General features: G+C 43.3%; 1 protein-coding gene across 1 annotated transcript in view; it reads left to right on the top strand.

Moving 5' to 3' along the window:
- Window positions 1–13,152, top strand: part of LOC123757835 (larval cuticle protein 1) — a 21,628-nt gene extending 8,476 nt beyond the window's left edge. Inside the window, exons 2-3 of the mRNA XM_045741703.2 lie at window positions 10,593–10,828; window positions 11,923–13,152. Coding sequence (XP_045597659.1) covers window positions 10,593–10,828; window positions 11,923–12,145 — 459 coding nt within the window. The 3' untranslated portion in view covers window positions 12,146–13,152. The remainder of the gene's footprint in view (window positions 1–10,592; window positions 10,829–11,922) is intronic.
- Window positions 13,153–14,002: the final 850 nt, after the last annotated feature.

Below are 14,002 nucleotides of genomic sequence, written 5' to 3'. Positions count from 1 at the left end.
TTGGCGATAGGAGAGACAGGAAAGATGTGATAACAATATATAAGATTCTAAAGGAACTTGACAAGATAAACAAAGCAGCATTGTTCAAAACTAGGAACAGCAGAACGATGCGTCATAAATAGAAACTAGAGACGCAAATGAGTCACAGAGACGCTAGTAAAAACTTTTTCTGTGCTAGAGCTGTCAGTAAGTCGAACACGTTAGGCGTAGAAGTTAATGAAACTAATTCGACTCAAAGTTTTAAGTGTAAATACGATAAAAGCCTAAGAAATGAGTCATTGCATTAATTTAAGAACGTTGGGAAGACGGGGTTAGGAGCCTAGCTCGACCCTGCCAGCACATCTAGGTGAATACATGATGACGTTCGTCCTTCGGTTGACGACCATAACCATAAGATGACCATAACTTCAATATATGAGGTGGAAGGTCGGTGGCTGTGTGCCAGATGATGGAGGATGAGACCAATATGTGTCGGGAAGCCTCGCCCACACATGTGGGTGGGTGCTCCTGCAGAAATTGAAATAAGTTTATTGAGGTAAAATACACACAAAGGGATGAGGTAACTCAAGCTATTCTCACCCTGTTCAGTACCTCGTGTTAATACATACATATACACACATCACAAACAATAAACATATTACCAAACATTCTGAGTGATAAACATATACATTTTGCAGAGGCAGTTGCTATAGCTTTGCGCGCGGCGCGTTTCCTCTGGGCCTCTGCAGTCCTCGAGAGGAAGAGAGAGATAGAAATATATGTAGTAAATATAAAGAGAAAAATATGTCAGGAGTCACTACATTAGACACCCGACGGTTAGAAAGGCGGCGTCCAAGAGTTAACTGCTTGATTCTGCAGGCACAAACAGTAAAAAACAAATAATATATATATATATACCTACTCCGGGGTTCAAGAGCTAAAGCTCGATCATACAGGCACAAATTTGAGCCAAAATTCCCATTACTTAAGGATAGAAGAATTAGAGGAAGCATGATCACCACTTTCAAGATACTGGAAGACACTAACAGAGTTGACAGGGGACATAATATCTGATATATGAAGGGTCAGAACCAGATGGCATAGATGAAAATTGAGTGCCAACATTTGGCTCAGAGACTCAAGAGAGACAGGTTACCTTACTTTCTTCAGTTACTGTCCCATTTGTATAGCATGTCAGGTGGCGGTGGTTGGTGCACCTGACGGTGGTTGGTGCACCTGACGGTGGTTGGTGCACCTGACGGTGGTTGGTGCACCTGACGGTGGTTGGTGTACCTGACGGTGGTTGGTGAGCCTGGCGGTGGGAGAGCAGCCACCACCAATAAAGGTCGTTCACCTTTCTTCTTCCCTTTCACTTCTCTGCCAAATGGATCTTGTTCCGTCCAGTTGTGACGCTGCGTGATTCATTCGCCGTCTGGTGCCATTCCTGCCGTGGGCTCTGCTGGCTGTCCTTGTCTGCTTCCCTCTCAGTCTTCACAATATTAATTAACACATTACTTGTCCTGATTATAAGAACAATGTTTACGTCGAGAGAGAGAGAGAGAGAGAGAGAGAGAGAGAGAGAGAGAGAGAGAGAGGGAGAGAGGGAGAGAGAGAGAGAGAGAGAGAGAGAGAGAGAGAGAGAGAGAGAGAGAGAGAGAGAGAGAGAGAGAGAGAGAGAGAGAGAGAGAGAGAGAGAGAGAGAGAGAGAGAGAGAGGGAGAGAGGGAGAGAGTGTAACGGGGGGTGGGGGAAATAGCTCTATCTTGTCCATTATTCCACCCCCCAGTTAACTAACGAGGCCGGGGGAAACAGCTCTCTCTAGTCCGTTATCCCGTCCTCAGTTAGCTAACTATTCTAGAGCACCTCCAGAGTTCCTAAGGCAGCCTCTCTCGTTCAACACCTTGTAACCTAGGTATTTGACTACCTAGGTTCCAAGACTACAAGGCGCCGTCACTTGATCAGTTACCCGAAACTCTAGAGAGAACTCTAGAATACATAATCATTGCCACAAACGTATAAGAGAAAACGAGAGGAAAGAAATGAATAGTGAAGTAATTAGTGAGGGTTTGGGGTGAGAGGTAGGGAGGTGGGAGGAGCGAGGAGGGTCATTAGTTGAAAGTGAGAGTTTAGAGAAGGGTGGAGGGAGAGGTGTAGATAGGTAGAAGTAGAAGAGTAGATAGTAGAAGTAGAAGAGTAGATAGTAGAAGACGAAATGCTGCCACCATCCATTCATGATCATTACATACAAGACAAGGAATGGAACTTGCCTGTATCACAAAATTCTCAAAAGATGTTATCATGAGTTCATTATTAGTATGTTCCCTCTGTACCATGTACTCCTTAAAATCAGGGAACCAATAATCCCCGAGGCTTTCTCACCTCAACTCTAAGCTCTAGGGAACAAAGTTAAACACAATTTAAATAATAAATTCATAATTATATTTCCCATGAAGTATCATAATTTAGCAATTCAATTAAAATGTTCCAGTTAATATGCAAAGTGAGTCATCATCCAAGAATTCGAGAACCCTACAACTTGACTGCCCCTCATCATCACACAACATATGTAAAACACGACAAGTCACCTTAATGTTCACTCACCGAGTACTGAGTCTAAGTTGAATAGAGAGGGGGGGGGGTCTGTAGCTTGACAGAGACTGTCTCGCCCCTGCCGGCCGACAGCCTCCCTGGTAGGGAGCAGGTCTCTGCTCTCGTCTGCTGTTCTGTCTCTTAATCCTCCTTGCTGGATAGCTCTCCGAGTTTATATTGGGGAACCTAGTAGCTAACTCCGCCCACAAGTAGATAGCCTCCGGCACTACCAAGCCACTCCTTAAACGTCGGCATGTTTGAAGGCCACCAGACTACAATTATAAGCTTAGCGGAAGCAAGGTGAAATTCTCATGATCTGACCTCAGGTCACTTGAGGTCATTAACGCTTTGAGGTGTGAGATCTCAGGCAGACAACTGGCGCCTCTCAGATCCTTGTCTGTGACTCATGTACTCTATGTATGTATTAACCTAAACCAAACACTTTTACAGTGTTACATCTCCCCTTCTCCCCGAAAATAAAGTTTTTGCAACACTGCTAAAGCAAGCTAGCTGTGTGCGACAACTTTATTAACGAAAAGAATACATCCTAGCTAAACAAATATACATCACCCTACTCTAAAAAAATGAAATATATAGACAGACGTCCATTGTCTCTGGCTGGGCGACGTCACTGCTTGGTCTTGTAGATAATCCTGTACCACATTTCTTCAACACAACTGCCTCCGTCGCTTCTCCGTCGTTAACGCACAACAACACTTGGTCAACCCGAAAGCCGTTACTACTTGAACTGAGCACAGGACCGTGGAATTCGGTTGTCCCAGCTGATCTGTAATTGGCCCTACGTCAGTCACCATGAGAGACGTATATTGGGGTTCTTCACAGCTATAGGGACTACAAGTTTCGAGACCTTCATATAGTTGCCAACAGTAGAAATCCCATCCTACTCTTCTTCCTCCCTGTTGCTCCAGCACGCCTCCTTCAGAGAGCTACTTCTGACAGCCACATCAAGTCCGCATGACACAGGAAGAATCACTCAACAGAGCAACATGCTTGTAGGAGGGGCGGCCAGTCAAGGCAAACGATCCTGTCTTGCAATTACGCTCCCTGCAATGATGCTGACACCAGCAAGGGACACTAGGTATCGTGTCTCACTCAGCTTGTCTTATCTTCTTTCTTCTCTCTTCTTTCTTCTCTCTTCCTTCTTCTCTCTTCCTTCTTCTCTCTTCCTTCTTCTCTCTTCTTTCTTCTCTCTTCCTCCTCCCATGGGTCTTTGACAAGCGACCTGGGGTCCATTGGGGTCTGTCCGTCCTGGGGTCCATCCTGGGTACACCGATGTTGGTGGGACAGACTGGAGTCGTTGTTGTTCCTCTTCCATCTTTACTGGGTCGTCTGGGGTCGTCTGCAGAACGACCTGGGGTCCACTGGGGTCCGTCCGTCTTGGGGTCCACTGGGTAGACCAATGTTGACCGACCGAGAGGGCTGCCTCTTGGGGTCCCCCTGGGGTGGTGGTGGTGGTGGAGCCATGACCTCCAGGTAGTGGGCTGGTCGTGGTGGTGGTGATAAACGCCCCTGAGTGTGGTACATAGCAGCCGTCTCCCTCTTTTGTATGTGCGTCTCTCCTCTCTTCTGGCTCCCACCTGTGGATGAACAGAAAGGCGACAATATCGTGCTCCCAAGATATTTGTGTGACCCTGTAGTTTGTATAGGGTTACACAGTCATATCATAACGCTCTCCTCCTGGCAACAACTACACTTCAATTTTTAATAATTCAATTAACTCTGAATGATATTGACTTGGTGGAACATAAAACAGTAACAGAGTAAAGTTAGAGAAGAGAGAATAAGGTCATCACTACTTTTAACTTGTCACAAAAAAAAAATCAACACTAATAGACAAAACACTAGCCTAAACTTAACTGTACCATTCCTAATCTTAAGTACATAATTAACCGTTACTCCCACCCTTAACCTACAGCCACCTATGTGACCCAGAGTGTCTCCCTAGCATCTCCGCCGGTCAACAACTCAAACTGTTGTCACCCCTGTGACCAGACTATCTAACGTCGAGCGTCCCCAACGTGAAGTCTACTGACATACTAAGGCTCCCCCTAGCATGCTGTACAAGACCAGTACACCTCGGGTTATTGCGTTCAAATGGAGTAAAACAGTCGATCGCAATAATCTGAGCAGAACCACTAAAAACTACTTAAAATCTATTTAAGAACTACACCTGCCACTCCCCACTGACCTGGAGACCAGCGGTGGCTGGGTGTCCCCGTGGGACATGCGAGGTCACCTGTCACACTCAGCTGACCTGCACTACCAACACCGCTAAGTTCCCAAATCGCCAAATCTTATTACTAACATGAATCACTACACACGCAAGTTCTGGTGAACATTCCCTGAACTACACAAAACTCACAAAATCACTAAACACAACACCAGAGAATCACCATCTCCTAACCTGAAAAAAAGTTCGCTAACTCGCGAAAGTAAAACACCTGTCAAGATCTCCCTGATAGCGCCTGAGCGGCAAAAGGACACGTGGGACTGAACAATGTTAAAAGAACACCATCTACCTACAACATTGTTCAACACCGCTGCCAACATTGTAACGGGGGGTGGGGGGAAATATCTCTATCTTGTCCATTATTCCACCCCCCAGTTAACTAACGAGGCCGGGGGAAACAGCTCTCTCTAGTCCGTTATCCCGTCCTCAGTTAGCTAACTATTCTAGAGCACCTCCAGAGTTCCTAAGGCAGCCTCTCTCGTTCAACACCTTGTAACCTAGGTATTTGACTACCTAGGTTCCAAGACTACAAGGCGCCGTCACTTGATCAGTTACCCGAAACTCTAGAGAGAACTCTAGAATACATAATCATTGCCACAAACGTATAAGAGAAAACGAGAGGAAAGAAATGAATAGTGAAGTAATTAGTGAGGGTTTGGGGTGAGAGGTAGGGAGGTGGGAGGAGCGAGGAGGGTCATTAGTTGAAAGTGAGAGTTTAGAGAAGGGTGGAGGGAGAGGTGTAGATAGGTAGAAGTAGAAGAGTAGATAGTAGAAGTAGAAGAGTAGATAGTAGAAGACGAAATGCTGCCACCATCCATTCATGATCATTACATACAAGACAAGGAATGGAACTTGCCTGTATCACAAAATTCTCAAAAGATGTTATCATGAGTTCATTATTAGTATGTTCCCTCTGTACCATGTACTCCTTAAAATCAGGGAACCAATAATCCCCGAGGCTTTCTCACCTCAACTCTAAGCTCTAGGGAACAAAGTTAAACACAATTTAAATAATAAATTCATAATTATATTTCCCATGAAGTATCATAATTTAGCAATTCAATTAAAATGTTCCAGTTAATATGCAAAGTGAGTCATCATCCAAGAATTCGAGAACCCTACAACTTGACTGCCCCTCATCATCACACAACATATGTAAAACACGACAAGTCACCTTAATGTTCACTCACCGAGTACTGAGTCTAAGTTGAATAGAGAGGGGGGGGGGGGTCTGTAGCTTGACAGAGACTGTCTCGCCCCTGCCGGCCGACAGCCTCCCTGGTAGGGAGCAGGTCTCTGCTCTCGTCTGCTGTTCTGTCTCTTAATCCTCCTTGCTGGATAGCTCTCCGAGTTTATATTGGGGAACCTAGTAGCTAACTCCGCCCACAAGTAGATAGCCTCCGGCACTACCAAGCCACTCCTTAAACGTCGGCATGTTTGAAGGCCACCAGACTACAATTATAAGCTTAGCGGAAGCAAGGTGAAATTCTCATGATCTGACCTCAGGTCACTTGAGGTCATTAACGCTTTGAGGTGTGAGATCTCAGGCAGACAACTGGCGCCTCTCAGATCCTTGTCTGTGACTCATGTACTCTATGTATGTATTAACCTAAACCAAACACTTTTACAGTGTTACAAGAGAGAGAGAGAGAGAGAGAGAGAGAGAGAGAGAGAGAGAGAGAGAGAGAGAGAGAGAGAGAGAGAGAGAGAGAGAGAGAGAGAGAGAGAGAGAGAGAGGGTGAGAGAGAGAGAGAGAGAGAGAGAGAGAGAGAGAGAGAGAGAGAGAGAGAGAGAGAGAGAGAGAGAGAGAGAGAGAGAGAGAGAGAGAGAGAGAGAGAGAGAGAGAGAGAGAGAGAGAGAGAGATTGAGAGAGAGAGAGAGAGAGAGAGAGGGAGAGAGGGAGAGAGAGAGAGAGAGAGAGAGAGAGAGAGAGAGAGAGAGAGAGAGAGAGAGAGAGAGAGAGAGAGAGAGAGAGAGAGAGAGAGAGAGAGAGAGAGAGAGAGGGTGAGAGTGTTGTGGTTTATAATGGTAATAAATGTTGGTCATCGTGCAGTCTCCTCTCCTGTGGTATTTACAATTATCATGTTAAACACGAGTGTTCAGCGCGTGCTTTTACCACATGTTAATTCTGCAATATTCCCTGCAGTTTCCCAGGTATTATATATCACCTAACAAACCGTATTCTATGTTTCATCATAAGATATCGATGAAGAAAATATCTAACATGAAGATTATTAAAAAAAATCAGTAAATTTAATTAAAAAAATTAGAGTCGGAGGATGCAGAGGAGGAGGAGGAGGAGAGGATGAGGAAGAGAAGAGGAAGAGGAGGAGCCGCAAGATCAACATTAACATTAACTAGTTCATACTTAGCTACCTCGAGCCAAGTACCACCAAAATTCGCTTCACCAGGTGGGCCACGAATCAAGTAAACGCTCACCCAGGAATGTTTAAGTTAAGCGGACCATACCCCGCGGCCCGCCACGAGACCCCGTGGTGGGAGAGCGTGTTCCAGCCGGATGTAATACGACCAGCGTACGTGGTCATAGTCACCATCGTAACAGCCTCTTAAAAGAGGTCAGAGGTCGTGGTCAAACTGCGGACAGTCAACTTCATGCTACACTGTAACTATAAGGTGTGAAGGATAAATGAAATTATTAATGTATTAATCTCCGCTGACTGATAAAGACCTTTTGTTCCCTCAGTAATCCTTCTTGCGCTACCGCTCACAGGATGAGTATGGGGTGCACAGTAAACTAGCCGCCTCCGGCCGCAACAATAAAAACAAACAATGCTACAGACAGCTTACGGGCCCCAGCAGTGTTGGAGAACATGTAAAATGGACAGAAAATGAAGGGAAAAATGAAATAATGCGATATTAAATTGAATGTGTTGGCGATATTTTTTAATTTCAACATCAACCCCATAGAAAAATAATTTTAAAATGCTGCCATCTTGAGCGATATCTTAAATATAATAATAGTAAACAAAAGGAATATGTAACCTTAAGAAAGCGAGCTTTAAAAGTGAATCGGTGACGAATGTTCTAGTTTGTCGAGGCGCCCGGGTCGGCCCCGAGGCCAGGGCTATCAGGTTCCCAGTATGACATTATACCTGCCTCCACAATGGCTCCTCCACGGCGGGTTTTTTGTCTTGGTCTTTTTAGACGTGTTAAACCATTGATTTGCTGTTTATTTTCATCTTAGTGAGTACACGTGTGTGGTTGTCAGTCACCTGTCTTAAGTAGAACGCGTCTATGGATGTCAGTCATCTGTCTCAAGGTTGTTAGTCATCTGTCTCAAGGAGAACGCGTCTATGGTTGTCAATCATCTGTCTCAAGTAGAACGCGTCTATGGTTGTCAATCACCTGTCTCAAGTAGAACGCGTCTATGGTTGTCAATCACCTGTCTCAAATAGAACGCGTCTATGGTTGTCAATCACCTGTCTCAAATAGAACGCGTCTATGGTTGTCAATCACCTGTCTCAAATAGAACGCGTCTATGGTTGTCAATCACCTGTCTCAAATAGAACGCGTCTATGGTTGTCAATCACCTGTCTCAAATAGAACGCGTCTATGGTTGTCAATCACCTGTCTCAAATAGAACGCGTCTATGGATGTCAGTCGTAGAGCGGATTAAGTTTAGTTATCTCTCTAGAGTTGTGGTCTTGTCTCGTATATTATCTATCAGCTCTACGTAAGTACGTGGACAAGAATCCCAAGTAAGGGCCAGAGTGCTTCACGATTGTTTGGAATCTGAGAGGCGTACAAAGTTCCCTGGGCACTTGTTTGGTGTCGGGCTTCAGGCCTATACCACCCCCTGGAGGGTAATTAAGACCACCTCAATAGCTCACTAACCAACCAGCAGGTTGACGTTAGCCATGAACATAGTTCAGAACTAAAGTAACCTCTTAGTGATAAAGGGGGTGAACCTCTCGGTATAAACAGAGACGTGAGAAGGGGGTAACATTTGTCCCCCTCATGGAGAGAGTGGCATCAGTCTCTACACTAATGTATTGATCAACGGATTATATGTCACGGTAATAATCATCTTTATTATTATTATTTTTAATCTATAATTTGTGGCTCACGTGACATTTTGTTTATTGTTTTGATTATTGTAAGCGCGAACTGCATTTGATAGGTAGTTATCTTTGTTAGTCTGTTGATTTGTAATTTATAAAATGTTTTGCATTATGCTTATTATTGTGTGTTATGCGTGACTAGTGGGTGCGGGGAGACTGTTATACGCAGGTTGAGATCAGCCCCATCTAGGAATATCAGCCCCACTTCATGATGTCAGTGGAGATGAAATGTTTGTCGCGGTGCCCATAGAGTTTTACACTTTTTCATAGTATTGCAGAATTCAGATATCTGTACTGACAAGAAAGCACATATTCTGATAGCATATTTGTACTCTGGGGTCACCGCTGAGTATCCCTTATAGTAATAATATAAAAAGTATTTTTTTTAATAAATACATAAAAATATATTTTTAATAATTATCATGTAAAGTTTATTCGTACTATACTTTCATTGCTATATCGCAAGTATTGCTATAAATGTCTTATAAATTTATCGGCGTCAGCAGACCGGTCATGTAAATAGCTGCGTAACATTCAGTCAAGTTCCCTCATGCAGATGTTGTTAATTCTTTAATTTATACCACCTGTTCCCGCCGGGGGCGTTCAGTTCACAGATAAATGTTATATTATCGATAAAATTATGGTTTAATCTATAAATAAAAATATAACTTTGGAGGGCAAAATATGTCACATCTCGTCTATATTGACTTAAGATTATTATTATCCTCGTTATGACAAAAATATCTTGCAGGCTCACTTGAGTCACGAATACCAAGAACAAGTTTTGTTTTTGTCCTTTGTGCAGAGAAGATTGTAGGTAGCGAGTGACTGGGATCTTCGCGGCGGGGTAAAAGTCGACAGCATAAACAGTAACCTCAGTGGTAGAGCTTTTGACCTTCAGATATACGGGTAAAAAACCGTCACCTTCGCCACTTTTGACCTCTTAAACTTTTATTGAATGTATAATATATTTTTGTTAATCTGTATTATGATATATTAAATTAGCTCCTAATTAAAAACTAACACAGCTGCATTTAAATTATACCAACTTGATTATCGCTAGTCGCAGGTGATGAGTCACAATAACGTGGCTAAAGTAAGTTGACCAAACCACACACTAGAAGATGAAGAGACGACGACGTTTCGGTCCGTCCTGGACCATTCTCAAGTCGATTGTCTTGAGAATGGTCCAGGACGGACCGAAACGTCGTCGTCTCTTCACCTTCTAGTGTGTGGTCTGGTCAATCGCTAGTCGCACCTCTTCTGGTACAAGGAGCCGAAGGCAGGAAGGTAGAATCACCCTCAGGATGGGTGTTTACACAGCTGTATTTCAGAGGGGGCCGGGTTCTAGTTCCTGGGCCTCGTGGATCTTCTTATACTAGCATTTGAACTCTTTGATAAAGTTTGCCTCTAAGGCTTACCTAATGCTGAACAGGTTCATCCTCGGTTATCTCTTGGGTTGATTCTGCTGTGCAGCTTTCACTTGTTTCCTTTCTTCAGCGTTTCTAGATTTTATTTTAACTAGTTCTCGAATTGTTGCGACTGTGACGAGGGATGTCCATTGTGCTGTGTAATGGTGACTGCGACCAGGGACGTCCATTGTACTGTGTGATGGTGACTGTGACGAGGGACGTCCATTGTACTGTGTGGTGTTGACGCGTCCAGTATAATTACCAACTTTCCCGCACACAGCCTCTGGCGCTTCTGGTCTTCGGACTGGTGAGTGTGACCGTCGCCTTCCCTGAGAAACTGGACCACTTCGGGGACGACGCTAACCACGACGACGATGCTGCCGATGTCGACTACGAGGAGGAGCCCAAGAGACCCTACAGCTTCTCTTATGCTGCCTCCCGCTATTACAACGGCGCCCCCGACAGGGAACACAAGGAGCAGCGAGGCGAGGACGGCATCACCAGGGGCGTCTTCAGGTAGGTCCTCGCTGAACTTAAAATTATGTGATGAGTATTACCTAGGCTCTCTAGGGTGAGTGAGTGTATCCTGGGTGATGAGTATACACTTGGTATAGCCTAAACATATTTGATACGGACTGTTGAGCAAACTTTCACTTCTGTGCTCAGTATACCGTGGAATGATGTCCTCCAGTTTCCCTCACTGGCTACGACTGTGGTATCTTGGGTGCCACTCAAAGAAATTTAGACCATATGGTTTGCAATACCTAGATATTTTACTTACTAATTTGATTTGATATTTTACATATTTGTTTTATTATAGTGAATCTTACAGTTGCTGTTGTTATCACAACCAGAGGCTTTTTATTTGTCTATAAATGTTATGATTTGGTTGACTTAGCGCTTTGTGCTTCGCTGCACTGTTACTGGTCAAGTGATCTTGCTTTGTTTTCGTCCAGAGCCTCTGTAGAGACATCAACATTTTTATCATGGATTTATGTTTCACATGTCAACATTATGTAAGCCTGGCCTTCTGCCCTTTTCCTTTGTTATTGTATCAATATAGCATATCTATATTATTACCTAAATATAGCATATCTATATTATTACCTAAATATAGCATATCTATATTATTACCTAAATATAGCATATCTATATTATTACCTAAATATAGCATATCTATATTATTACCTAAATATAGCATATCTATATTATTACCTAAATATAGCATATAGCATTACTTAAATATAGCATATAGCATTACTTAAATATAGCATATAGCATTACTTAAATATAGCATATAGATAACTAAATATAGCATAAAGATAACTAAATATAGCATATAGATAACTAAATATAGCATATAGATAACTAAATATACCATATAGATAACTAAATATAGCATATAGATAACTAAATATAGCATAAAGATAACTAAATATAGCATATAGATAACTAAATATAGCATATAGATAACTAAATATACCATATAGATAACTAAATATAGCATATAGATAACTAAATATACCATATAGATAACTAAATATAGCATATAGATAACTAAATATATTCGTACCAACTATCCAGTTACTCTTCCTCTCCTCCCTGACCAGGTACGTTGACCCTCGCCATCAGGTGCAAGAAATAGTGTACTTTGCTGACGAAGACGGCTTCCACGTGGACGCCTCGAACCTGCCGAAGGAGACCGTGGCTGTGCAGAACGCTCGCAACAAACACCACGAACTCTTTGAAAAGATCAAGCAGGAACACGCGCGGATCGGAGCCGAGAGGGCAGTCCTTAAGGCCCAAGAGGAGGGCGATGATCAATACGACTAGTGCTCGGGTCTGTGCCTCTGGGGCCAGATTCACGAAGCAGTTACGCGAGTACTTACGAACCTGTACATCTTTCTTCAATCTTTGACGGCATTGTTTACATTTATTAAACAGTTTACAAGCATGAAAACTTCCCAATCAACTGTTTTTATTGTTATAAACAGCCTCCTGGTGCTTCGGAGCTCATTAACTGTTTAACAATTGTAAACAAAGCCGCCAAAGATTGTGAAAAGATGGACAGGTTCGTAAGTGTTTGCGTAACTGCTTCGTGAATCTGGTCCCTGGACGACTGGCGGAGCGGCAGAGACTGAAAACAGTTCCCGAGAAATATTACCTAGAAGAGACGGACAAGCTGGAAGCAGTGATAAGGTGGCGAGAAGTGCATGGGTTACACAAACGGGTCGGGGGACAGATTGGAAATTCGTAAAGAGTGACTTAGAAGTCACTCTTACCGCATTATATATAGATGGTGATGGACACGGGGAGGGATATTCCTACTTGATAAATAACTCTTAAGGGGACTGGAGAAGGATATTTATTTTCATATTTATCAACTCTGTGCCCATTCTTGAATCTTTTGAAGAGAGAAAACCAAGACATTCATTCTAGAGAACATTTGTATATCGTCACATATTAAGTGATATCATTTTGATGATTATTCGCATTAGTGAATCAAATACATTATTTCTTAGTTCTGTGACAATGACACGATTTATTAATGTATTTCAAGACTGGACACATTACATCATAATTGTAGGTCACATTTTGTAACTACTGTACTGGAATTGTTTGTGCTTGTCGGAAAACTATTTTGTCTTCATTAATCTAGTCAAAATTTATTGTTATGCGCTTCTACTTAATACACCATTAAGACTGCCTTTATTCACTTAGTGAGTTCGATGTGCTCTGAATACTGCTTTTTTGTGTAGCAGGCGTTTCCAATGTGCTTAGTATATTATGTATCTATTGTAGTCTTGCTTACTTGCTTAAATAAATGAATAAAAAAGGAATTTTGTTTCAAACTGTCTTCAAGTAATTTTGTTGGGCACCATTCCTTTCGCACCGTCCTATCCCAAATCCTTATCCTGGTCCCTTCCAAGTGTTATATATTAATAGCTTGGCGCTTTACCCCTGATAATTCCCTTCCCTTCAAGTAATTCCTTCACAAAGTGGCTCTTGGCCGCTGGAATGCCAGTCGCGGGCTTCAACTGCTCCGTTGACGACAGACCCGTCCAGGGTCGTGCCGTCGACGGCAGGGACACCCAGAGGTCGAACCGTCGACGCAGATATATCCAGGATCGTGCCGTCGACGACCTGAACAAGTGTCAGGTCACCTGGGGGAACAAGGATAAGTGTCAGGTCACCTGGGGGGAACAAGGATAAGTGTCAGGTCACCTGGGGGAACAAGGATAAGTGTCAGGTCACCTGGGGGAACAAGGATAAGTGTCAGGTCACCTGGGGGAACAAGGATAAGTGTCAGGTCACCTGGGGGAACAAGGATAAGTGTCAGGTCACCTGGGGGAACAAGGATAAGTGTCAGGTCACCTGGGGGAACAAGGATAAGTGTCAGGTCACCTGGGGGAACAAGGATAAGTGTCAGGTCACCTGGGGAAACAAGGATAAGTGTCAGGTCACCTGGGGAAACAAGGATAAGTGTCAGGTCACCTGGGGGAAAGAGGATCTGACTTGCGACTAACTCCCAAACATACTTCGACTCATAACTCAGCCTCTTTACTAAACCTCACACTTTTCATTCATTCATACATTAGGATTCGGTCCAGCGTCTTTTCTAGTGCATTTTCAATGCGAGTGACTAAGAGTCTCAACAAGATCGGAACTCAGTTGTACGACGTCGTTTTG

Source organism: Procambarus clarkii, chromosome 40 (genome assembly GCF_040958095.1).
Source record: "Procambarus clarkii isolate CNS0578487 chromosome 40, FALCON_Pclarkii_2.0, whole genome shotgun sequence".
NCBI lineage: Eukaryota > Metazoa > Arthropoda > Malacostraca > Decapoda > Cambaridae > Procambarus > Procambarus clarkii.
This window is presented reverse-complemented; position numbering and strand designations above follow the sequence as displayed.